General features: G+C 51.1%; 1 protein-coding gene across 1 annotated transcript in view; it reads left to right on the forward strand.

Annotated features, from left to right (window-relative positions):
• Positions 1-24001, forward strand: part of klhl18 (kelch-like family member 18) — a 37810-nt gene that overhangs the window by 10287 nt on the left and 3522 nt on the right. The window contains exons 4-9 of the mRNA XM_078398347.1: positions 2661-2859; positions 4487-4647; positions 5891-6027; positions 12562-12784; positions 17550-17654; positions 21289-21400. Coding sequence (XP_078254473.1) covers positions 2661-2859; positions 4487-4647; positions 5891-6027; positions 12562-12784; positions 17550-17654; positions 21289-21400 — 937 coding nt within the window. The remainder of the gene's footprint in view (positions 1-2660; positions 2860-4486; positions 4648-5890; positions 6028-12561; positions 12785-17549; positions 17655-21288; positions 21401-24001) is intronic.

Genomic DNA, 24001 nt, shown 5'->3' on the forward strand with positions numbered 1-24001 from the left:
TAGCACGCTACAAAAGCCTTTCCCTGTACCTCCGTACACGTGACAATATACTAAACGTGGCTCTCTCGTTGTTTTACCAAGATACCTTTCAGTTCTGAAGCACCCTCTTTGCCAAAATCTATTTCAACACCAACTCATGCTGATTGTGTTAAAGACGCAGTGCAGGAGGAACTCAGCGGGTCAGGCAGCATCTGTGGAGAACACGGATAGGTGACATTTTGGGTGGGGACCCTTCAGACACGTTTGACAGCACTATATATGTATCATGTGGAAACTAAGAACTGCAGATGCTGGTTAATACACAAAAGGACACAAAGTGCTGGAGTAACTCAGCGGGTCAGGCAACATCTTTGGAGAACACGGATAGGTGACCTTTTAGGTCGAGACCCTTCAGGCTGATGGGAGGGGGGCGAAGAAACTATTTGTATCATTGTGTTTTCAATGGTTTCTTCATCACGATCACATGTACCAAAGTACAGTGAAATACTATTTTTGCACACAGCTCAGCGGGTCAAACTCAACAAGATCCTTCTTTCCTATGGCTATCAAACCCTCAGTGGGGTAGACTGGGACACATCCCCAATCCTTTCCACTCCTCGCTTTAATATCACGTATTTGGTGTTTTTATGACTGTTGGCAGATCAATTTCCCTCCTGGGATCAATAAAGTTCTGTCGTATCGTACGCAAGAGGTGGCGTTTTGGTGCCATTCACTCTGGTGCCAAAGGGCACTGCTAGTCCCCCTCTCCTGTCCTCCTCCACTGTGGGCTTGGTGCTTCTCTCCCACTCCTGTGGGCTTGCTGCTTGTCCCCCTCCACTGTGGGCTTGCTGCTTGTCCTCCACTGTGGGCTTGGTGCTTGTCCCCCTCCACTGTGGGCTTGGTGCTTGTCCCCCTCCACTGTGGGCTTGCTGCTTGTCCTCTACTGTCCCCCTCTCCTGTGGGCTTGGTGCTTCTCTCCCTCTACTGTGGGCTTGCTGCTTGTCCTCCACTGTGGGCTTGCTGCTTGTCCTCCACTGTGGGCTTGCTGCTTGTCCTCCACTGTGGGCTTGGAGCTTGTCCCCCTCCACTGTGGGCTTGCTGCTTGTCCTCCACTGTGGGCTTGCTGCTTGTCCTCCACTGTGGGCTTGGAGCTTGTCCCCCTCCACTGTGGGCTTGCTGCTTGTCCTCCACTGTGGGCTTGCTGCTTGTCCTCCACTGTGGGCTTGGTGCTTGTCCTCCACTGTGGGCTTGGTGCTTGTCCTCCACTGTGGGCTTGGTGCTTGTCCCCCTCCACTGTGGGCTTGGTGCTTGTCCTCCACTGTGGGTTTGCTGCTTGTCCTCCACTGTGGGCTTGGTGCTTGTCCCCCTCCACTGTGGGCTTGGTGCTTGTCCTCTACTGTCCCCCTCCACTGTGGGCTTGCTGCTTGTCTCCCTCTACTGTAGGCTTGGAGCTTGTCCTCTACTGTGGGCTTGGAGCTTGTCCTCCACTGTGGGCTTGCTGCTTGTCCCCCTCCACTGTGGGCTTGGTGCTTGTCCTCCACTGTGGGCTTGGAGCTTGTCCTCCACTGTGGGCTTGCTGCTTGTCCTCCACTGTGGGCTTGGTGCTTGTCCCCCTCCACTGTGGGCTTGGAGCTTGTCCTCCACTGTGGGCTTGGTGCTTGTCCCCCTCCACTGTGGGCTTGGTGCTTGTCCCCCTCTACTGTGGGCTTGCTGCTTGTCCTCCACTGTGGGCTTGCTGCTTGTCCTCCACTGTCGGCTTGGTGCTTGTCTCCCTCCACTGTGGGCTTGGTGCTTGTCCCCCTCCACTGTGGGCTTGGTGCTTGTCTCGCTCTACTGTGGGCTTGCTGCTTGTCTCCCTCTACTGTGGGCTTGGTGCTTGTCTCCCTCCACTGTGGGCTTGGTGCTTGTCTCCCTCCACTGTGGGCTTGGTGCTTGTCTCCCTCCACTGTGGGCTTGGTGCTTGTCTCCCTCCACTGTGGGCTTGGTGCTTGTCTCCCTCCACTGTGGGCTTGGTGCTTGTCTCCCTCCACTGTGGGCTTGGTGCTTGTCTCCCTCCACTGTGGGCTTGGTGCTTGTCCCCCTCCACTGTGGGCTTGGAGCTTGTCCTCCACTGTGGGCTTGGTGCTTGTCCCCCTCCACTGTGGGCTTGGTGCTTGTCCCCCTCTACTGTGGGCTTGCTGCTTGTCCTCCACTGTGGGCTTGCTGCTTGTCCTCCACTGTCGGCTTGGTGCTTGTCTCCCTCCACTGTGGGCTTGGTGCTTGTCCCCCTCCACTGTGGGCTTGGTGCTTGTCTCGCTCTACTGTGGGCTTGCTGCTTGTCTCCCTCTACTGTGGGCTTGGTGCTTGTCTCCCTCCACTGTGGGCTTGGTGCTTGTCTCCCTCCACTGTGGGCTTGGTGCTTGTCTCCCTCCACTGTGGGCTTGGTGCTTGTCTCCCTCCACTGTGGGCTTGGTGCTTGTCTCCCTCCACTGTGGGCTTGGTGCTTGTCTCCCTCCACTGTGGGCTTGGTGCTTGTCTCCCTCCACTGTGGGCTTGGTGCTTGTCCCCCTCTACTGTGGGCTTGGTGCTTGTCTCCCTCTACTGTGGGCTTGGTGCTTGTCTCCCTCTACTGTGGGCTTGGTGCTGGTTGCCCATTGCCAATTGCCAAGTGAATAGCAATGACTGTTGCCTTCCTCTTCCAGGCTGCACCCGAAGAACTGCCTGGGTGTGCGTCAGTTTGCGGAGACGATGATGTGCACCGTCCTGTACGACTCTGCCAACAGCTTCATCCACCAGCACTTTGTGGAGGTGTCCATGTCCGAGGAGTTCTTGGCCTTGTCCTTCGAGGAGGCGTTGGAACTGGTCGCTCGGGACGAGCTCAATGTCAAGTCTGAAGAGCAGGTACGAGGTTTCGCAGTGTTCAGGGTTGGTTTGGTTTAGTGATACAGCGGAAACAAGCCCTTTGGCCCACTCGATGTGTTGCGAGTCCACATCGGCCAGCAATCCCTGCACATTAACACCATCCCACACACACACTCCGGACAATTTTACATTTATGCCCAGCCAATTAATCTACAAACCTGCACGTCTTTGGAGTGTGGGAGGAAACCGAAGATCTGGGAGAAAGCCCACGCTGGTCACTGGGAGAACGAACAAACTCCGTACGGACAGCACCCGTAGTCAGGACCGAACCCGGATCTCTGGCGCTGTAAGGCAGTAACTCTACCGCCAAGCCACTGTGCCGCCCTTGGTCAGGTGATCACTGTGATTCAACGATACTTTATTACATACATTGCATACAACGATACTTACATACATTGAAGTTCTTTGTATTGCATACAATCCAGTAAAATCATGCTATAAATAAGCACAATCACAGATAAGTACGAAAGTGCAAAGATTGTAGTGTAATAGACTTCACAGAGACAGTACAAAGATGGTGCCCACAAATAGTTGGCACGTTTCTAAACATAGAAACATAGAAAATAGGTGCATAGGAGGAGGCCATTTGGCCCTTCGAGCCAGCACCGCCATTCATTGTGATCATGGCTGATCATCCACAATCAGTAACCCGTGCCTGCCTTCTCCCCATATCCCCTGATTCCACTAGTCCCTAGAGCTCTAGCCAAATTCACTTTTAAATTCATCCAGTGAATTGGCCTCCACTGCCTTCTGTGGCAGAGAATTCCACAAATTCACAACTCTCTGGATGAAAAAGTTTTTTCTCACCTCAGTTTTAAATGGCCTCCCCTTTATTCTTAGACTGTGTGGCCCCTGGTTCTGGACTCCCCCAACATCGGGAACATTTTTCCTGCATCTAGCTTGTCCAGCCCATTCATAATTTTATACGTCTCTATAAGATCTCCTCTCATCCTTCTAAACTCCAGTGAATACAAGCCCGGTCTTTCCAATCTTTCCTCATATGATAGTCCCGCCATCCCGGGGATTAACCTGGTGAACCTAAATGTTTCTGACCTACAAAGTTCTTGAATGCAGTCTTATCATATCATATCATATATATACAGCCGGAAACAGGCCTTTTCGGCCCTCCAAGTCCGTGCCGCCCAGCGATCCCCGTACATTAACACTATCCTACACCCACTAGGGACAATTTTTACATTTACCCAGCCAATTAGCCTACATACCTGTACGTCTTTGGAGTGTGGGAGGAAACCGAAGATCTCGGAGAAAACCCACGCAGGTCACGGGGAGAACGTACAAACTCCGTACAGTGCAGCACCCGTAGTCAGGATCGAACCTGAGTCTCCGGCGCTGCATTCGCTGTAAAGCAGCAACTCTACCGCTGCGCTACCGTGCCGCCCTATCTTATCCTGGAGTGAAGGCCGCTTGTTCTGGAGGCACCAATCCCCTTCTCTGTCCGCCGCATTCTTGAAAACGCCCCGTTGACAGCTTCTGCCACCCAAAACGTATAAGATTATTAAGGGGTTGGAAAACTCGAACGGCCAAATGGCTTCCCCATGCACCTACTTTCTATGTTTCTGTATTTGCTGTTCCTTCTCCCCTGCAGGTGTTTGAAGCTGTCCTTGCTTGGGTACGGTTTAATCGTGAAGATCGAGAGAGCTACCTGCCTCAGCTGCTCACCAAAGTACGCCTCCCCCTCTGCCGGCCACAGTTCCTCACTGACAGGGTCCAGCAGGACGACCTAGTTCGGTGCTGTCACAAGTGCAGGTAAGCTGACGACCTCTACAGGTGCACCATGGGAAGCATACTGCCTGGTCTGTGAACACCTCTGCCCAAGACCGCTAGAAACATAGACAACGGGTGCAGGAGGAGGCCATTTGTCCCCAGTGTGTGTAGGATAGTGTTAGTGTGCGGGGATCGCTGGTCGGCGCGGACTCGGTGTGCCGAAGGGCCTGTTTCTACGCTGTGTCTCTAAACTAAAGGTGACCCTGTAATTGTCCAACAGTGACACCTGCTGGCAGGTGCTCTGCATGACAAGTAGTTCTTGTTAATAATTGCATTCCTTGCAAAGGTAGACAGAAAATGCTGGAGTAACCCAGTGGGACAGGCAGCATCTCTGAAGAAGGGTCTCGACCCAAAAGGTCACCCATTCCTTCTCTCCGGAGATGCTGCCTGACCCACTGAGTTACTCCAGCATTTTGTGTCTACCTTCGATTTAAACCAGCATCTGCAGTTCTTTGCTACAGATTGCATTCCTTGCGATGTTTTGAAAGTCTCGCCCCTCCAGGCGAATTATAAAGTCCTAGAGTGATACAGCGTGGAATCAGGCCCTTCGGCCCAACTTGCCCACAACGGCCAACATGTCCCAGCTACACTAGTCCCACCTGCCCCCGTTTGGTCCACATCCCTCCAAACCTGTCCTGTCCATGATTTCCTGGTCTAGCTAGCGTGGGATGATGGATCTGTAAACCTGTGCGTTTCAGGACAGACCGGTTGTTTTAGATTACTAGGTTGTTACTAGGTTAATTCCCGGAATGGCGGGACTGTCATATGTTGAAAGACTGGAGCGACTAGGCTTGTATACACTGGAATTTAGAAGGATGAGAGGAGATCTTATCGAAACGTATAAGATTATTAAGGGGTTGGACACGTTAGAGGCAGGAAACATGTTCCCAATGTTGGGGGAGTCCAGAACCAGGGGCTACAGTTTAAGAATAATGGGTAGGCCATTTAGAGCTGAGATGAGGAAGAACTTTTTCAGTCAGAGAGTTGTGAATCTGTGGAATTCTCTGCCTCAGAAGGCAGTGGGGGCCAATTCTCTGAATACATTCAAGAGAGAGCTAGATAGAGCTCTTAAGGATAGCGGAGTCAGGGGGTACGGGGAGAAGGCAGAAACGGGGTACTGATTGAGAATGATCAGCCATGATCACATTGAATGGCGGTGCGTACAGGCTCGAAGGGCTGAATGGCCTCCTCCTGCACCTATTGTCTATTGTCCGTTGTTTTGCAGGGATCTTGTTGACGAGGCCAAGGACTACCATCTCATGCCGGAGCGCAGGCCGCACCTGCCCTCCTTCAAAACACGGCCGCGATGCTGCACGTCCATCGCTGGCCTGATCTACGCCGTGGGAGGTCTCAACTCTGCTGGTTTGTGTTGATTCATCGCGCTCACACGGCTGCTCTCCAATCTTCCTCCTCCTCCTCCTCCTCCTCTTCTTCTTGTGCTTCTCCTTGAGTAACTGTCCTGTTCTATTCATCTACACAATCGGATCCAATCACGACTTTTATGTTGAACTAGACCAAGTGGACCGTCGGGCCCAGACCTTTTCCTGCAATGGTGTAGCACCCTCTCCTCCCCCCTACTCCTCCCTCCCCCACCCCTCCCTCCCTCCCCCACCCCTCCCTCCCTCCCCCACCCCTCCCTCCCTCCCTCACCCCTCCCTCCCTCCCTCCCCCACCCCTCCCTCCCTCCCCCACCCCTCCCTCCCTCCCCCACCCCTCCCTCCCCCACCCCTCCCTCCCTCCCCCACCCCTCCCTCCCTCACCCCTCCTTCCCTCCCCCACCCCTCCCTCCCTCCCCCACCCCTCCCTCCCTCCCCCACCCCTCCCTCCCTCCCTCACCCCTCCCTCCCTCCCTCACCCCTCCCTCCCTCCCTCACCCCTCCCTCCCTCACCCCTCCCTCCCTCCACCACACCTCCCTCCCTCCACCACCCCTCCCTCCCTCTCCCCTCCCTCCCTCCCTCACCCCTCCCTCCCTCCCCCACCCCTCCCTCCCTCCCTCCCTCCCTCTCCCCTCCCTCCCTCTCCCCCCCTCCCTCCCTCCCTCTCCCCCCCTCCCTCCCTCCCTCTCCCCCCCTCCCTCCCTCCCTCTCCCCCCCTCCCTCCCTCCCTCTCCCCCCCTCCCTCCCTCCCTCTCCCCCCCTCCCTCCCTCCCTCTCCCTCCCCTCCCTCCCTCTCCCCCCCTCCCTCCCTCCCTCTCCCCCCTCCTTCCCTCCCTCTCCCCCCTCCTTCCCTCCCTCTCCCCCTCCTCTATCCCCCCTCCCTCTCTCTCCCCTCCCTCTCTCTCTCCCCTCCCTCTCTCTCCCCTCCCTCTCTCTCCCCTCCCTCTCTTTCCCCTCCCTCTCTCTCCCCACCCTCTCTCTCCCCTCCCTCTCTCTCCCCTCCCTCTCTCTCCCCTCCCTCTCTCTCCCCTCCCACTCTCTCCCCTCCCACTCTCCTTCCTCACAAACAAACAAACGAGCGAGAGTTTTAGTGTATGGATAGTGAAAGGCCTGGGTGGAGAGGATGCAGAGAGCATGTTTCCACTATTAGGAGAGTCTAGAGCCAGAGGGCACAGCCTCAGAGTAAACTTTTAGAAAGAAGACGAGGAAATTCTTTCGTCAGAGGGCGGTGAATCTGTGGAATTCATTGTCACAGACGACGGTGGAGGCCAAGTCGTTGGGTATTTTTAACGCAGAGATTGACAGGTTCTTGATTAGTGCGGGTGTCAGGGGTTATGGGGAGAAGGCAGGAGAATGGGGTTGAGAGGGCGAGAGAGAGCAGCCATGAACGAATGGCGGGGTAGACTTGATGGGCCGAATGGCCTAATTCTGCTCCTAAGAAATGAACTTTTCAAAGATATTTGGGTAGATATATGGATAGGAAGGGTTCAGAGGGCTGAGGGGCAAATGGAGGTAAATAAGACCGGACCAGTATACCAACTTGGTTGGCATGGATAAGTTGGACCAAAGGCCCCTTTTTGTGCTTTAGTTTAATTTACAGATGCAATTCACACTAGTTCTCTGTTATCCACAGTCTAAGAATAAAGGGGATGCCATTTAAAACTGAGGTGAGAAGAAACGTTTTCACCCAGAGAGTTGTGAATTTGTGGAATTCTCTGCCACAGAGGGCAGTGGAGGCCGATCCACTGGATGAATTTAAAAGAGAGTTAGATAGAGCTCTAGGGGCTAGTGGAATCAAGGGATATGGGGAGAAGGGTCACGGATTGTGGACGATCAGCCATGATCACAATGAATGGCGGTGCTGGTTTGAAGGGCCAAATGGCCTCCTCCTGCACCTATTTTCTATGTTTCTATAGGTCATATAGAAGAATGATTCCAGGTATGAATGGGTTAACATATGATGAGCGTTTGTTGGCACTGGGCCTGCACTCGCTGGAGTTTAGAAGGACGAGGGGGGACCTGATTGAAACTTACTGAATGGTGAGTGGCCTGGATAGAGTGGATGTGGAGAGGATGTTTCCACTAGTGGGAGAGTCTAGGACCAGAGGATAGAGCTGTGTTAGAGACCAGTTAGATAGAGCTCGAGGGATGATCAGCCTTGATCACAATGAATGGCGGTGCTGGCTGGAAGGGCCGAATGGCCTCCTCCTGCACCTATTGTCTATGTTTCTGTCCCACTTTCGCATCCACTCCCTGCCCACGGGGCAATTTTGCATGGCCCAATTTACCTACAAACCCGCATTGGGAAGTGGGAGTTCCCGCTGAATTACTCCAGTTGTTTGTGTCTGCCTTCGGTTTAAACCAGCATCTGCAGTTCCTTCCTGCACAAATGACAAACATGTTACACCAGTAGTCTCTCACTCTTGTACTTAATCATTTACATCATGCGTGCATGAAGAAGATAGACAAATGCATATTAAAAGGGACGCAGTTCAATCATAATTGCTGAGGTAGACCACTTACTGATATCCCTTTTCACTGAGAGAAACGTATTGGTCCCTCACTCCCATTTAGGTCATGGTGATAGGAGCAGAATTAGGCCGTTCGGCCCATCAAGTCAATAATGGCTGATCTATCTCCCCCTCCTAACCCCATTCTCCTGCCTTCTCCCCATAATTCCTGACACCCGTACTAATCAAGAACCTATCTATTTCTGCCTTAAAAATATCCACTGATAGCCTCCACGGCCTTCTAATTAATGCCTTAGTGTGTTAATGGGAGTGCACTGCAGGTCACGGTGGCGCAGCGGTAGAGTTGCCGCCTTACAGCGAATGCAGCGCCGGAGACCCGGGTTCCATCCCGACTACGGGTGCTGCCTGTACGGAGTTTGTACGTTCTCCCCGTGACCTGCGTGGGTTTTCTCCGAGATCTTCTGTTTCCTCCCACACTCCAAAGACGTGCAGGTTTGCAGCGCGGACCCGGTGGGCCGAAGGGCCTGTTTCCGCGCTGTATCTCTAAACCAAACTAAAGGGAAAAGAGAAGCATCTTTAAACGCTGCCGACTGCTGAGAGCAGCAGCTGGGTGTTGTGGTTTTGACAGGTTCCCCATGGGGGCAGGCTTGATGAAGTCTATCATTGTGTCTTTGCTGCCTGTACCTATTGCCATGCCAACCATTAACCTTCATATGCACCACCTCATCATTGTAGGCTGCTCAAAGTAGCAGCACAAATAGATGGGGTGGGAAAGAAAGCGCATGGTGTGCTTGCCTTCATTGCTAGGGGCATTGAGTATGAGTCAGGCAGTCGACTCTATAGGACTTTATGTGTAGAAACAGAAAATAGGTGCGGGAGGATGCCATTCGGCCCTTCGAGCCAGCACCGCCATTCATTGTGATCATGGCTGATCGTCCACAATCAATAACCCGTGCCTGCCCTCTCCCCATATCCCTTGATTCTGCTAGCCCCTAGAGCCAAATCTAACTCTTTTGAAAACATCCAGCGAATTGGCCTCCACTGCCCTCTGTGGCAGAGAATTCCACAAATTATCAACTCTCTGGGTGAAAAAGTAGCTTCTCACCTCAGTTGTAAATGCCCCCCCCCTCTTTATTCTTACAAGGTACTGCAGATGCTGGTTTAAACCGAAGATAGACACAAAATATCTGGAGTAACTCAGCGGGTCAGGCAGCATCTCTGGAGAGAAGGAACGGGTGACTTTTCGGGCCGAGACCCTTCTTCAGACTGGTAATTCGAGTTTCACCGTACCTTAATTGGTACATGTGACAACAAGCTAACCTTTGATCTGAAATGTCATCCATTCCTGCCGACCAGTCTGAAGAAGGGTCTTGGCCCGAAACGTCACCCGTTCCTTCCCTCCAGGGATGGATGCTGCCTTCCCGCCGAGTTACTCCAGCATTTTGTGTCTCTAGGATTTTACAGTCAGGCCACATTGGGCGTACTGCATGCAGTTCAGGTCGCTCCATTACAGGGAAGATGTGGCAGCTAAGGAGAGGGTAGAGAGAAGGTTTACCAGCTGCAGCCTGGATTAGAGGGGTTTGGCCTCCGAGAGGTTGGGTAAACTTGGATTGTTTTCTCTGGTACATCAGAGGTTGAAGGGAGTTTTTATATTTAGAGATACAGCGCAGAAACAGGCCCTTCGGCCCACCGGGTCTGCGCCGCCCAGCGATCCCCGCACACTAACACTATCCTACACCCACTAGGGACATTTTTTTACATTTGCCCAGCCAATTAACCTACAAACCTGTACGTCTTTGGAGTGTGGGAGGAAACCGAAGATCTTGGAGAAAACCCACGCAGGTCACGGGGAGAACGTACAAACTCCGTACAGACGGCGCCCGTAGTCAGGATGGAACCTGAGTCTCCGGCGCTGCATTCGCTGTAAGGCGGCAACTCTACCGCTGCGCCACCGTGCCGCCCACTAGATAGAAGTATATGAAATTGTGAAAGGCATAGATAGGGTAGACAGTCAGAACTTTGATCCCAGGGTGCACATGTCCATCGCAGGAGGGCATAGTTATAGGTGAGAGGGGGAAAGTTTAATGTAGATGTGCAGGCCAGTTTTTTTACACAGGGTGGTGTGGTCCAGGAACACATTGCCAGGGGCGATGGAGGCAGACACGGCAGTGGCGTTTCAGAGGCGGTCACGGTGGCGCGGCGGTAGAGTTCCTGCCTTACAGCAAATGCAGCGCCGGAGACCCGGGTTCAATCGCGACTACGGGCGCTGTCTGTACGGAGTTTGTACGTTCTCCCCGTGACCTGCGTGGGTTTTCTCCGAGATCTTCGGTTTCCTCCCACACTCCATAGACGTGCAGGTTTGTGGGTTAATTGGCTTGGTAAATGTAAAAATTGTCCCTCGTGGGTGTAGGATAGTGTTAGCGTGCGGGGATCGCTGGGCGGCACGGACCCTGTGGGTGGAAGGGCCTGTTTCCGCGCTGTATCTCTAAACTAAGAGGCTTTTAGATAGGCACGTGGATGTGCTGGGAATAGAGGGATATGGATCGTGCCTTGGCTGATGAGATCAGTTGAACTTGGCATCATGGTTGGCACAAACTGAAGAGCGAACTGGAAGCAAGAAAAACCCAGGACAAACTAGGGCCGGCAACAGGTGACCACAGACCGCGTGATCCCAAGAGAGTTACATCGTTGTGAACTATACATTGAACTATACAGGCCAAAACATTATGACCTGTTGAGCCAAAACATTATGCCCACCTGCCTAATATGCTGTTGGTCCTCCGTGTGCAGCCCCATACGCAGCAGGGTGCGATGCACTGTGTATTGTGACACATTCCTCCCGTGACCACCATTAACATTTTCAGTGACTTGTGCCACAGTCGACCTTCTGTCGGCTCGGACCAGACGGGATAGCCTTCGTTGCCCTCGCGCATCGATGAGCCTTGGGCGCCCAACACCCTGCCTGTCGCCGGTTTGTGGTTTGTCCCTCCTTGGACCACTGTCGGTAGGTACTCACCACTGCTGACCGGGAGCACCCCACAAGCCTTGCCGTTTCAGAGATGCTCTGACCCAGTCGTCTGGCCCATAACAATTTGGCCTTTGTCAAAGTCGCTCAGGTCTTTACTCCTGCCCATTTCTCCTGCATCCAACACGTCAACTTCAAGAACTGACTGTTCACTTGCTGCCTAATATATCCCACCCCGTGACAGGAGCCATTGTAACTAGATAATCAATGCTATTCACTTCGCCTGTCAGTGGTCATAATGTTTTGGCTCAGCGGTGTAGGTAGACACAAAGCGCTGGACTTACTCAGCGGGTCAGGCAGCATCTCCGGAGGTCCTTCTGCAGTTGTACAGGGCCCTAGTGAGACCGCACCTGGAATACTGTGTGCAGTGTTGGTCTCCAAATTTGAGGAAGGATATTCTTGCTATTGAGGGCGTGCAGCGTAGGTTTACTAGGTTAATTCCTGGAATGGCGGGACTGTCATATGTTGAAAGACTGGAGCGATTAGGCTTGTATACACTGGAATTTAGAAGGATGTGAGGAGATCTTATAGAAACGTATAAGATTATTAAGAGGTTGGACACGTTAGAGGCAGGAAACATGTTCCCAATGTTGGGGAGTCCAGAACCAGGGGCCACGGTTTAAGAATAAGGGGTAGGCCATTTAGAACGGAGATGAGGAAAAACTTTTTCAGTCAGAGAGTTGTGAATCTGTGGAATTCTCTGCCTCAGAAGGCAGTGGAGGCCAATTCTCTGAATGCATTCAAGAGAGAGCTAGATAGAGCTCTTAAGGATTGCGGAGTCATGGGGTATGGGGAGAGGGCAGGAACGGGGTACTGATTGAGAATGATCAGCCATGATCACATTGAATGGTGGTGCTGGCTCGAATGGCCTCCTCCTGCACCTATTGTCTAAGAGGGGCAGGTGATCGTTTTGGGTGGGGGGACCGTTTTTCATACTGGAGGAGGACGGTGGGGGGGGGGTGTACCACAGATTGCTCGCGCCTCTCCTCTGACCGCTGCTGTCCTGCGTGTTTGACGTTGCAGGCGACTCTTTGAACGTGGCCGAGGTGTTTGACCCGATTGCCAACCACTGGGAGCGGTGCCAGGAGATGGTGACGTCTCGGAGCCGAGTGGGCGTGGCCATGGTGAACGGCCTCCTGTATGCAATAGGTGGGTTTGACGGGCAGTCGAGGTTGAGCACAGTGGAAGTGTACAATCCCGAGACGGACACCTGGACCAAAGTGGCCAGCATGAACAGTAAGCGCAGGTAGGAACCGAGAGGCAGACCCTGCCGCACACCCCCACCCCAGCTCAACCTCACAGCATCCCAAAGCAGCAACTTAGCCACTCTCAAAGCCTATTCCCTGTGTAGTTTATTATTACGTGTACAGTGAAAAGCTTTTGTTGCGCGCTATCCAGCCAGCAGAACTGGGTACTGACATGGATAGAAAATTGGTTGACAGACAGAAAGCAAAGAGTGGGGATAAATGGGTCCCTTTCAGAATGGCAGGCAGTGACTAGTGGGGTACCGCAAGGCTCGGTGCTGGGACCGCAGCTATTTACAAAATACATTAATGACTTGGATGAAGGGATTACAAGTACCATTAGCAAATTTTCAGATGATACAAAGCTGGGTGGTAGTATGAACTGTGAGGAAGATGCTATGAGGTTGCAGGGTGACTTGGACAGGTTGTGTGAGTGGGCGGATGCATGGCAGATACAGTTTAATGTGGATAAGTGTGAGGTTATCCACTTTGGTGGTAAGAATAGGAAGGCAGAGTATTATCTGAATGGTGTCAAGTTAGGAACAGGGGACGTACAACGAGACCTGGGTGTCCTAGTGCATCAGTCACCGAAAGGAAGCATGCAGGTACAGCAGGCAGTGAAGAAAGCCAATGGAATGTTGGCCTTCATAACAAGAGGAGTTGAGTATAGGAGCAAAGAGGTCCTTCTGCAGTTGTACAGGGCCCTAGTGAGACCGCACCTGGAGTACTGTGTGCAGTTTTGGTCTCCAAATTTGAGGAAGGATATTCTGCTATTGAGGGCGTGCAGCGTAGGTTTACTAGGTTAATTCCCGGAATGGCGGGACTATCATATGTTGAAAGACTGGAGCGACTAGGCTTGTATACACTGGAATTTAGAAGGATGAGAGGAGATCTTATCGAAACGTATAAGATTATTAAGGGGTTGGACACGTTAGAGGCAGGAAACATGTTCCCAATGTTGGGGGAGTCCAGAACAAGGGGCCACAGTTTAAGAATAAGGGGTAGGCCATTTAGAACTAAGATGAGGAGAAACTTTTTCAGTCAGAGAGTTGTGAATCTGTGGAATTCTCTGCCTCAGAGGGCAGTGGAGGCCAATTCTCTGAATGCATTCAAGAGAGAGCTGGATAGAGCTCTTAAGGATAGCGGAGTCAGGGGGTATGGGGAGAAGAAAGGAACGGGGTACTGATTGAGAATGATCAGCCATGATCACATTGAATGGCGGTGCTGGCTCGAAGGGCCGAATGGCCTCCTCCTGCACCTATTGTCTATTAAAGACTATATGATTACAATCGAGCCGTCCACAGTGTGCAGGTATACAATAAAGGGAACGGCGTTTAGTGCAAGTTAAAGTCCAGTAAAGTCCGATTTTTAAAAATAGTCTGAGGGTCTCCAATGGTCGCTCAGGACCGCTCTCTAGTTGTTGATCGTATGGTTCAGTTGCCTGATCACAGCTGGGAAGAAACTGTCCCTGGATCTGGAGGTGTGTGTGTTCACACTTCTGTACCTCTTGCCGGATGGGAATTACTTTAGTTTATTGTCACCTGTAGCAAGATACAGTGAGGAGCACTTGTTGCCTGCTAACCTGTCAGCAGGAAGACAAAACATGATTACAAATCCAGCCATTTACAGTGTATAGATAGATGCATGATAAAGGAATAACGTTTAGTGTAAGGTAAAGCCAGCAAAGTCCGATCGAGGATAGTCCTCGAGGGTTACCAATGAGGGAGATAGTAGTTCAGCACTGCCCTCTGGTGATGAACTTCTGTCTACCTCTTTGGTGAACTTTGGACCATCCCAGAGGGGCGAAGAGTTAGTGACCGGGGTGAGACTCCCCCATCTGAGCCAGTCCCATTGCCCGCATTTGCCCCATATCCCTCGAAACCTTCCCTATCCATGTGTCTGTCCAAATGTCTTTTAACTGTGGTGATAGGACCTGCCTCAACTACCTCCTCTGGCAGCTCGTTCCTTATCTGAGGAAGGATATTCTTGCTATTGAGGGCGTGCAGCGTAGGTTCACTAGGTTGATTCCCGGGATGGCGGGACTGTCGTATGTTGAAAGACTGGAGCGACTAGGCTTGTTTACACTGGAATTTAGAAGGATGAGAGGGGATCTTAGCGAAACATATAAGATTATTAAGGGGTTGGACACGTTAGAGGCAGGAAACATGTTCCCAATGTTGGGGGAGTCCACAACCAGGGGCCACAGTTTAAGAATAAGGGGTAGGCCATTTAGAACAGAGATGAGGAAAAACTTTTTCAGTCAGAGAGTTGTAAATCTGTGGAATTCACTGCCTCAGAAGGCAGTGGAGGCCAATTCTCTGAATGCATTCAAGAGAGAGCTAGATAGAGCTCTTAAGGATAGCGGAGTCAGGGGGTATGGGGAGAAGGCAGGAACGGGGTACTGATTGAGAATGATCAGCCATGATCACATTGAATGGTGGTGCTGGCTCGAAGGGCCGAATGGCCTAATCCTGCACCTATTGTCCATTGTCTATTGTCTATCCCCACCACCCTCTGAGTGAAAAAGTTCCCATTAAATCTATCTCCTCTCACCTTAAATATGCTCTCTGATTCTTGATCTCCCCACTCTGGGCAAGAGACTGTGCATCCACCCGATCTAGTCCACTCATGATTTGATACACCTGTATAAGATCACCCCTTGGCTTCCTCCACTCCAAGGAATAGAGTCCCAGCCTCTCCTTATAGCTCTAAACTTTTCCTTATGCAGGTACATATCCAAGTGTCTTTTAAATACCATCATGGTATCTACAAAGATACAACAACAGCAGAGGAGACTGACACGACAGTGGTTTTCAGAGGATGCTTTTGATAGGAACATAGATATGGATCACGTGCAGGCAGAGATGAGTTTAACAGCATCGTGTTTGGCAGGAGCATTGTAGGCCGAAGAGCCTGTTCCTGTAATGCTTCAAAAATTTTAAAGGATTGGACAGGCTAGATGCAGGAAAAATGTTCCCGATGTTGGGGGAGTCCAGAACCAGGGGTCACAGTGTAAGAATAAGGGGTCGGCCACTTAGAACTGAGATGAGGAATAACTTTTTCACCCAGAGAGTTGTGAATCTGTGGACTTCTCTGCCTCAGAAGGCAGTGGAGGCCAATTCTCTGAATGCATTCAAGAGAGAGCTAGATAGAGCTTTTAAGGATAGCGGAGTGAGGGGGTATGGGGAGAAGGCAGGAACGGGGTACTGATTGAGAATGATCAGCCATGATCACATTGAATGGCGGTGCTGGCTTGAAGGGCCGAATGGCCTACTCCTGCACCTATTGTCTATTGAACGGCGGTGCTGGCTCAAATGGCTTACTCCTGCATCTATTTTTCTATGTTTTACAAATCACATTGCTTTCTTTTGATGATTTGACAATGGATTGTCTGAGTAAAGTCTTAGCTGCCTGCCTGGTGTTGAGCTGAACCACTTGCCAGGTGGTGATTCCAGGTTGAAAGACTGGAGCGACAGGAGTTGTGTCCACTGGAATTTAGAATGATGGGAGGGGAACTTATTGAAACACATAAGATTATTAAGGGATTGGACACGTTAGGGGCAGGAAACATGTTCCCAATGTTGGGGGAGTCCAGAACCAGGGGCCATAGTTTAAGAATAAGGGGTAGGCCATTTAGAACGGAGATGAGGAAAAGCTTTTTCTCTGCCTCAGAAGGCAGTGGAGGCCAATTCCCTGGATGCTTTCAGGAGAGAGAGTTAGATAGAGCTCTTAATGATAGCGGAGTCAGGGGGTATGGGGAGAAGGCAGGAACGGGGTACTGATTGTGAATGTTCAGTCATGATCACAGTGAATGGTGGTGCTGGCTCGAAGGGCCGAATGGCCTCCTCCTGCACCTATTGTCTATTGGCTGTGCAGGACGGGCAGTTGCGGAACAGACTTGATGGGCTGGATGGCCGAATTCTGCTCCGATCACATGAGCTTATGAACTTGGGGTGGAGCTCCTATCCTGGGTCAACCTGAGCCTTAATCTGGCTCTACGTGTGTGGAGCAGGGAACAAGAGATCATTTTGCAGGAACCAGGGGTCATGAGGAACAGTTGCCGAGTCCTGGCAGTTTTAGCATTTCTGTCTACAGTGTGAATGTGGACATAAACAACAAGGCTGAGGTAGGGGCTTGACCTGAAACGTCATCTATTCCTTTTCTCCAGAGATGCTGTTTGACCCGCTGAGTTTACCAGCTTTTTGTGTCCATCTTCGGTTTAAACCAGCATCTGCAGTTCCGTCCTACACAAAGAAACAAGCTGGTCTCTCAGTCTAAACAGACGCAAAGTGCTGGGGTAACTCAGCGGGCCAGGCAGCATCGCTGGTGAACGGGGATAGGTGACGTTTCGGGTGGAGACCCTCCTTCAAACTGAGAGTCCGGGAGAGGGAAACGGAAAGACAATTTGGATCGAGACTCTTCTTTAAACCCCGACCTGAAACGTTCTCAATCCATGTTCTTCAGAGATGCTGCCTGACCCGCTGAATTACTCCAGTCCTTTGGTGGAACCCAGTATCTGAAGTTGCTTGTTAATGCATGTGTAGGAAGGAACTGCAGATGCTGGCTTACACCGCAGATAGACACACGATGCTGGAGTAACTCAGCAGGACAGGCAGCATCCCTGGGGAGAAGGAACGGGCGACGTTTCGAGCTGAGGCCCTCTCTCAGATCCGAAACTTCACCCGTTCCTTCTCTCCAGAGATGTTTGCGTGTCCCGCTGAGTTAATGCGTTGTGGTTTCTCAGTCTGCCTCTGCTCTTGGCTCCAGTGCAATGGGGACGGCCGTGATGGACGGGCACATCTACGTGTGTGGCGGCTACGATGGCATTGCCTCTCTCAACTCAGTCGAATGCTACACGCCGGAATCTGACAAGTAAGACCATTCACTCATCCGCTATTCTTGAACCGTGGGCGAACCAGAGGGGATGAACGAGGTCCTATGTTGGACTAAGCAATCATTATTTTTTTAAATTTAGATTTTAGAGATACAGCGCGGAAACAAGCCATTCGGCCCACCGAGTCCGCGCCGCCCAGCAATCCCTGCACATTAACACTATCCTACACACACTAGGGACCATTTTTTTTTCACATTTACCCAGTCAATTAACCTACATACCTGTACGTCTTTGGAGTGTGGGAGGAAACGGAAGATCTCGGAGAAAACCCACGCAGGTCGCGGGGAGAACGTACAAACTCCGTACAGACGGCGCCCATAGTCAGGATCGAACCTGAGTCTCCGGCGCTGCATTTGCTGTAAGGCGGCAACTCTACCGCTGCGCCACCGTGCCGCCCATAATGCTCTCGTGTTCATCAAGGCACTACTGTCTTGAGTGGAGTGTTCATGTTGCAAACATAAATGGCATAAAGTAATTTGGCACAGAAAGAGACCCTTCAGCCCAGCTGCCCCATGCCGACCAACATGTTCCATCTTTAAACTCTAGAGATACAGCACGGAAACAGTCCATTCGGTGGATCGAGTCGGCGCCGACCAGCAATCTCCCCGTACACTAGCGCTATCCGACACGCAAGGGGCAATTAACAATTTTACCGAAGCCAATTACCCACACAAACCTGCACGTTTGTATACACTGGAATTTAGAAGGATGAGAGGAGATCTTATCGAAACGTATAAGATTATTAAGGGGTTGGACACGCTAGAGGCAGGAAACATGTTCCCAATGTTGGGGGAGTCCAGAACAGTTTAAGAATAAGGGGTAGGCCATTTAGAACGGAGATGAGGAAAAACTTTTTCAGTCAGAGAGTTGTAAATCTGTGGAATTCTCTGCCTCAGAAGGCAGTGGAGGCCAATTCTCTGAATGCATTCCAGAGAGAGCTAGATAGAGCTCTTAAGGATAGCGGAGTCAGGGGGTATGGGGAGAAGGCAGGAACGGGGTACTGATTGAGAATGATCAGCCATGATCACATTGAATGGTGGTGCTGGCTCGAAGGGCCGAATGGCCTCCTCCTGCACCTATTGTCTATTGTTTTTGGAATGTGAGAGGAAACTGGAGCACCCAGAGAAAGCCCACGTGGTCACAGGGAGAAGGTACAAAGTCCGTACAGCCACTCATAGTCAGGGTCAAGCCCGGGTCTCTGGTGCTGTAAGGCAGCAACTGTATTGCTGCACCACTGTGCCTCCCTATCTACACAAGTCCCACCTACCCATGTTTGACCCATAACCCTCTAAACCTTTCTTATCCAAATGTCTTTTAAATGTACCTGCCCCAACAACCTCCTGGGGCAGCTCATTCCATACGCCCAGCACCCTCTGTGTGGAAAATGTTCCCATGTATGCAGAAGCAAGGAACTGCAGATGTTGGTTAGTGCACAAAAGGACAAAGTGCTGGAGTAACGCAACAAGTTAGGCAGCATCTCTGGAGAACATTGATGGGCGACGTTTGGAAAACGTCCGCCTGACCTGCTGAGTCACTCCATCACTTTCTGTCCTTTTGTGTATTGACCGACATCTGCAGTTCCTTGTTTCTACAAGGTCCTGCCTTCGTTCTGTCAGCTGAGATAACTGCTGGTCTAGTTGTGCTTTTTGACGCAGTTATAACATCTCCACTGAAAGTTGGCACTTTTTAGACTTTTGAGATACTGATGGGAAACGTGCCCTGTGGCCCACTGAGTCCGATCCGCACTGACCAGCGATCATCCTGTGCCCCAGGTATTTATTCACAAAATGTTGGGGTAACTCAGCAGGTCAGGCAGCATGTCAGGAGAGAAGCAACACGCTCTCTCGCTGCTTCCACCCTGTGTGTCGAGCACTACCCTTCACAGTGGGACCATTTGCAATTTTACTGAAGCCAATTAACCTACAAACCGGCACATCTTTGAAGTGTGGGAGGAAACCGGAGCACCCGGAGAAAACCCACGCCGGTCACGGGGAGAACGTGCAAACTCCGTACAGTCAGCACCCGTGGTCAGGATGGAACACGGGTCTCTGGCGCTGTAAAGGTGGTACTGTACCGCTGCGCCGCCCTCAGTAGTTCCTCAGTAACGTATACAAGGTCCAGTTGGACCTCACATTCTTGGTCTTGAATCCATATCTTCTAACACGGGCAGGAGAGCTTCTAACTGATCCACAGCTATCGCCAGAGAAGAGCCGCTGGTGGGCTGCCCGGTGGTGCAGCTGTCTCGCAGCGCCAGAGACCCAGGTTTGATCCTGACCCAGGGTGCTGCTTGTGTGGAGTCTGCACCTTCTCCCTGTGACCAGGTGCCCGGATTCCTCCCACATCCCAAAGACATGCAGGCTTGTACAATAATTGGCCCTCTGCAAGTTGCCCCTGGTGGGGGGGTGAGAAAGTGGGATAACATAGAACTAATACGAATGGGAACTAGATTGATGGCCGGCATGGACTCGGTGGGCCGAAGGGCCTGTTTTTATCCTGTATCTCCAAACTTGACGGCCACGGTGGCGCAGCGGTAGAGTTGCTGCCTTGCAGCGCCAGAGACCCGGGTTCGATCCTGAATATGGGCGCTGTCTGTACGGAGTTTGTACGTTCTCCCCCTGACCTGCGTGGGTTTTCTCCGAGATCTTCGGTTTCATCCCACACTCCAAAGACGTGCAGGTATGTAAGTTAATTGGCTTGGTGTATGTGTAAATTGTCCCTAGTGTGTGTAGGATAGTGTTAATATGCAGGGATCGCTGGTTGGTGCTGACTCGGTGGGCCGAAGGACCTGTTTCTGTGTTGTATCTCTGAACTAAACTAAGTTGGTGGCAGCCACACATTATTCGCATCATTATACACTGGAATTTAGAAGGATGAGAGGGGGATCTTATTGAAACATATAAGATTATTAAGGGATTGGACACGTTAGAGGCAGGAAACATGTTCCCAATGTTGGGGGAGTCCAGAACCAGCGGCCACAGTTTAAGAATAAGGGGTAGGCCATTTAGAACGGAGATGAGGAAACCCTTTTTCAGTCAGAGAGTTGTAAATCTGTGGAATTCTCTGCCTCAGAAGGCAGTGGAGGCCAATTCTCTGAATGCTTTCAAGAGAAAGCTGGATAGAGCTCTAAAAGATAGCGGAGTCAGGGGGTATGGGGAGAAGGCAGAAACGGGGTACTGATTGTGAATGATCAGCCATTGAATGGTGGTGCTGGCTCGAAGGGCCGAGTGGCCTACTTCTGCACCGATTGTTCATTTAAATCAACCTTTTGTTTTGTAGTAATAGCCACTGCAGACACTAAGGGGAGATTAGTTGGAGCGACTAAAAGTTTGATCTAGGAGGCATGTTTTCAAGGCTATGAAAGTTCTAACAAATTGTAGGGGACAAAATCAATTGTACTGGCGTTAAACTACATTTAAGATGAGCAACAAGATTCTTGATTGGTACGGGTGTCAGGGATTATGGGGAGAAGGCAGGAAAATGGGGTTAGGAGGGAGAGATAGATCAGACATGATTGAATGGCAGAGCAGACTCAATGGGCCGAGTGGCCTAATTCTACTCCTATCCCATGACCTTATGAAAGGGTGATGGATCTTTGTTGTGGTTCTCCCACAGGTGGGTAAATGTGACTCCAATGAGTGCGTGTCGCAGTGCTGCAGGAGTCACCGTGTTTGAGGGACGGATCTATGTTTCTGGTGGACACGACGGGCTGCAGATATTTAACACGGTACGTTCTCCTAAATCCACACCTGACAAGAGTCACAGATTCATAGACTCTTCGAAGCACTTCCCTCTGGAAGGCGACTCCGGACTGTCAAAGCAGCCACAGCCAGACATAAAAACTGCTTTTTCTTTCCACGAGTGATCGTTCTACTCGATAACCAAAGTCTCTTTTTTGCTCTGGTTTATTTTCACCCACATGTTTAGACCGTAATGTTATATCCTTATTGTTTTGATGTGTTTATGCTTTATTCTTAATTGTTAACTGTGTGTTTGTGTTGTCATTTGTGAGCGGAGCACCAAGGCACATTCCTTGTATGTGCACATACTTGGCCAATAAACATTCATTCATTCATTCATTCATTCATTCATTCCTACAGCATGGAAACAGGCCCCTTGGCTCACCATGTCCCGTCTACATTAGTCCTGCCTGCCTGCGGTTGGCCCATATCCCTCTAACCCTGCCCTTTCCATGCACCTGTCTAAATTACTGCTTAAACATTGTGTTAGTACCTGCCCTCAACTGCCTCCTCCGCCAGCTCGTTCCATACACCCACCACCCTCGGTAAAAAAAAGCTGCCTCTCGGGTTCCTATTAAATCATTTCCCTCTCACCTTAAACCTATATCCTCTGGTACTGGATTCCCCTACCCTGGGAAACAAGACTATTCATTCACCCTATTTATTCTTCATGTTTTCAATAGACAATAGGTGCAGGAGTAGGCCATTTGGCCCTTCGTGGATGATCTGCCATTCACTGTGATCATGGCTGATCATCCACAATCAGTACCCCGTTCCTGCCTTCTCCCCATATCAATAGACAATAGGTGCATGAGGAGCCCATTCGGCCCTTCGAGCCAGCACCGCCATTCACTGTGATCATGGCTGATCATCCACAATCAGTACCCTGTTCCTGCCTTCTCCCCATACCCCCTGACTCCGCTATCATTAAGAGCTCTATCCAGCTCACTCTTGAAAGCATCCAGAGAATTGGCCTCCACTGCCTTCTGAGGCAGAGAATTCCACAGATTCACAACTCTCTGGGTGAAAAAGATTTTTCCTCATCTCCGTTCAAAATGGCCAGTGGCTCCATTCTTTCAACATGCGACAGTCCCGCCATCCTGGGAATTAACCTGGTGAACCTACGCTGCACTCCTTCGTACACCTCTCTATATGATCACCCCCTCAGCCTCAAAGGATAAAGTCCTAGCCTGCCCAGCCTCTCCCTGTACCAGCCTCAAGTCGTGACGACATCCTCGTAAATCATCTCTGCACTCTCCATCAGACCGGTGGTGTCCGCCATCTACAACTGGTCTGCAGAACGTTGTCGATTCATGAACTCCAAATTAACGATAGGCTGTTTTGATTTGAACATATTGTTCATCATCACCAAGGCAAAACTCTGAACATGTGTGTTTAGGTCTGGCACAGCTGGTAGAGCTGCTGTCTCATGGACCGTTAGATCTGTGTGCAATTCGGACTGTGTGCTGTCTTTGGGGAGTGTGCACGTTGTCTCTGTGAGTGCCTGGGTTTCCCCGGGTACTCAGTTTTCAATGGATTAGTGGTACATTATTTGTCACATGTACCGAGGTGCAGTGAAATTCATTTTTGTATACAGTTCAGTACCTCTATCACCATACATAAGCACTTAGATACATCTTGGATAAGCATCTCAGATACAGTACAGCAGCAGTTTAGTTTAGAGACACAGATACATCGCGGAAACAGGCCCTTCAGCCCACCGAGTCCGCGCCGACCAGCGATCCCGGCACACTAACAGTCTGAAGAGGGGTCTCGACCCGAAACGTCACCCATTCCTTCTCTCCCGAGATGCTGCCTGACCTGCTGAGTTACTCCAGCATTTTGTGAATAAATCGATTTGTACCAGCATCTGCAGTTATTTTCTTACACTAACACTATCCTGCATATTAGGGACAATTTATAATGATACCAAGCCAATAAGCTTGCAAGCCTGTACGTCTTAGGAGTGTGGGAGGAAACTGGAGATCCCGGAGAAAAACAACGCATGTCACGGGGAGAACTTACAAACTCTGTACAGACAGCACCCGTAGTCAGGATTGAACCCACGTCCCTGGTGCTGTGAGGCAGCGACGTTACCGCTTCACCACCGTGTTGCCCTCTGCGACAGTACAGAGTGGCCAGTTTCAAGTCCCAGCTATCAGTGTGTGGTCAGGCTAAGAACCCAGCGCTTACAACAACTGGCATTTGAAAATGGCGCCAAACTGATGACTCTGTACACTGTCTCGGTGTTCCACTGCTACACGGCGCACCTCTCACCTCCCAAAGACGTGCGGACTTGTAGGTTAATTGTCCCTCGGTGAAATGCCCCCGCGTGTGTAGGGAGTGGATGAGAAACGGGGATAATGTGGAACTAGTGTGAGGGACGATTGGCGTGGGCTCGGTGGGCTGGAGAGCCTGTTTCACGCCGTCCATTGTCGATCTTTGGTGCAATTCAGCACCTGCAGTTCCTCGTTGTTTAGTTTAGTTTAGAGATACAGCGCGGTAACAGGCCCTTCGGCCCACCGGGTCCGCGCCGACCAGCGATCCCCGCACATTAACACTATCCTACACCCACTAGGGACAATTTT

This window comes from Rhinoraja longicauda, chromosome 4 (genome assembly GCF_053455715.1).
Source record: "Rhinoraja longicauda isolate Sanriku21f chromosome 4, sRhiLon1.1, whole genome shotgun sequence".
Lineage (NCBI taxonomy): Eukaryota > Metazoa > Chordata > Chondrichthyes > Rajiformes > Arhynchobatidae > Rhinoraja > Rhinoraja longicauda.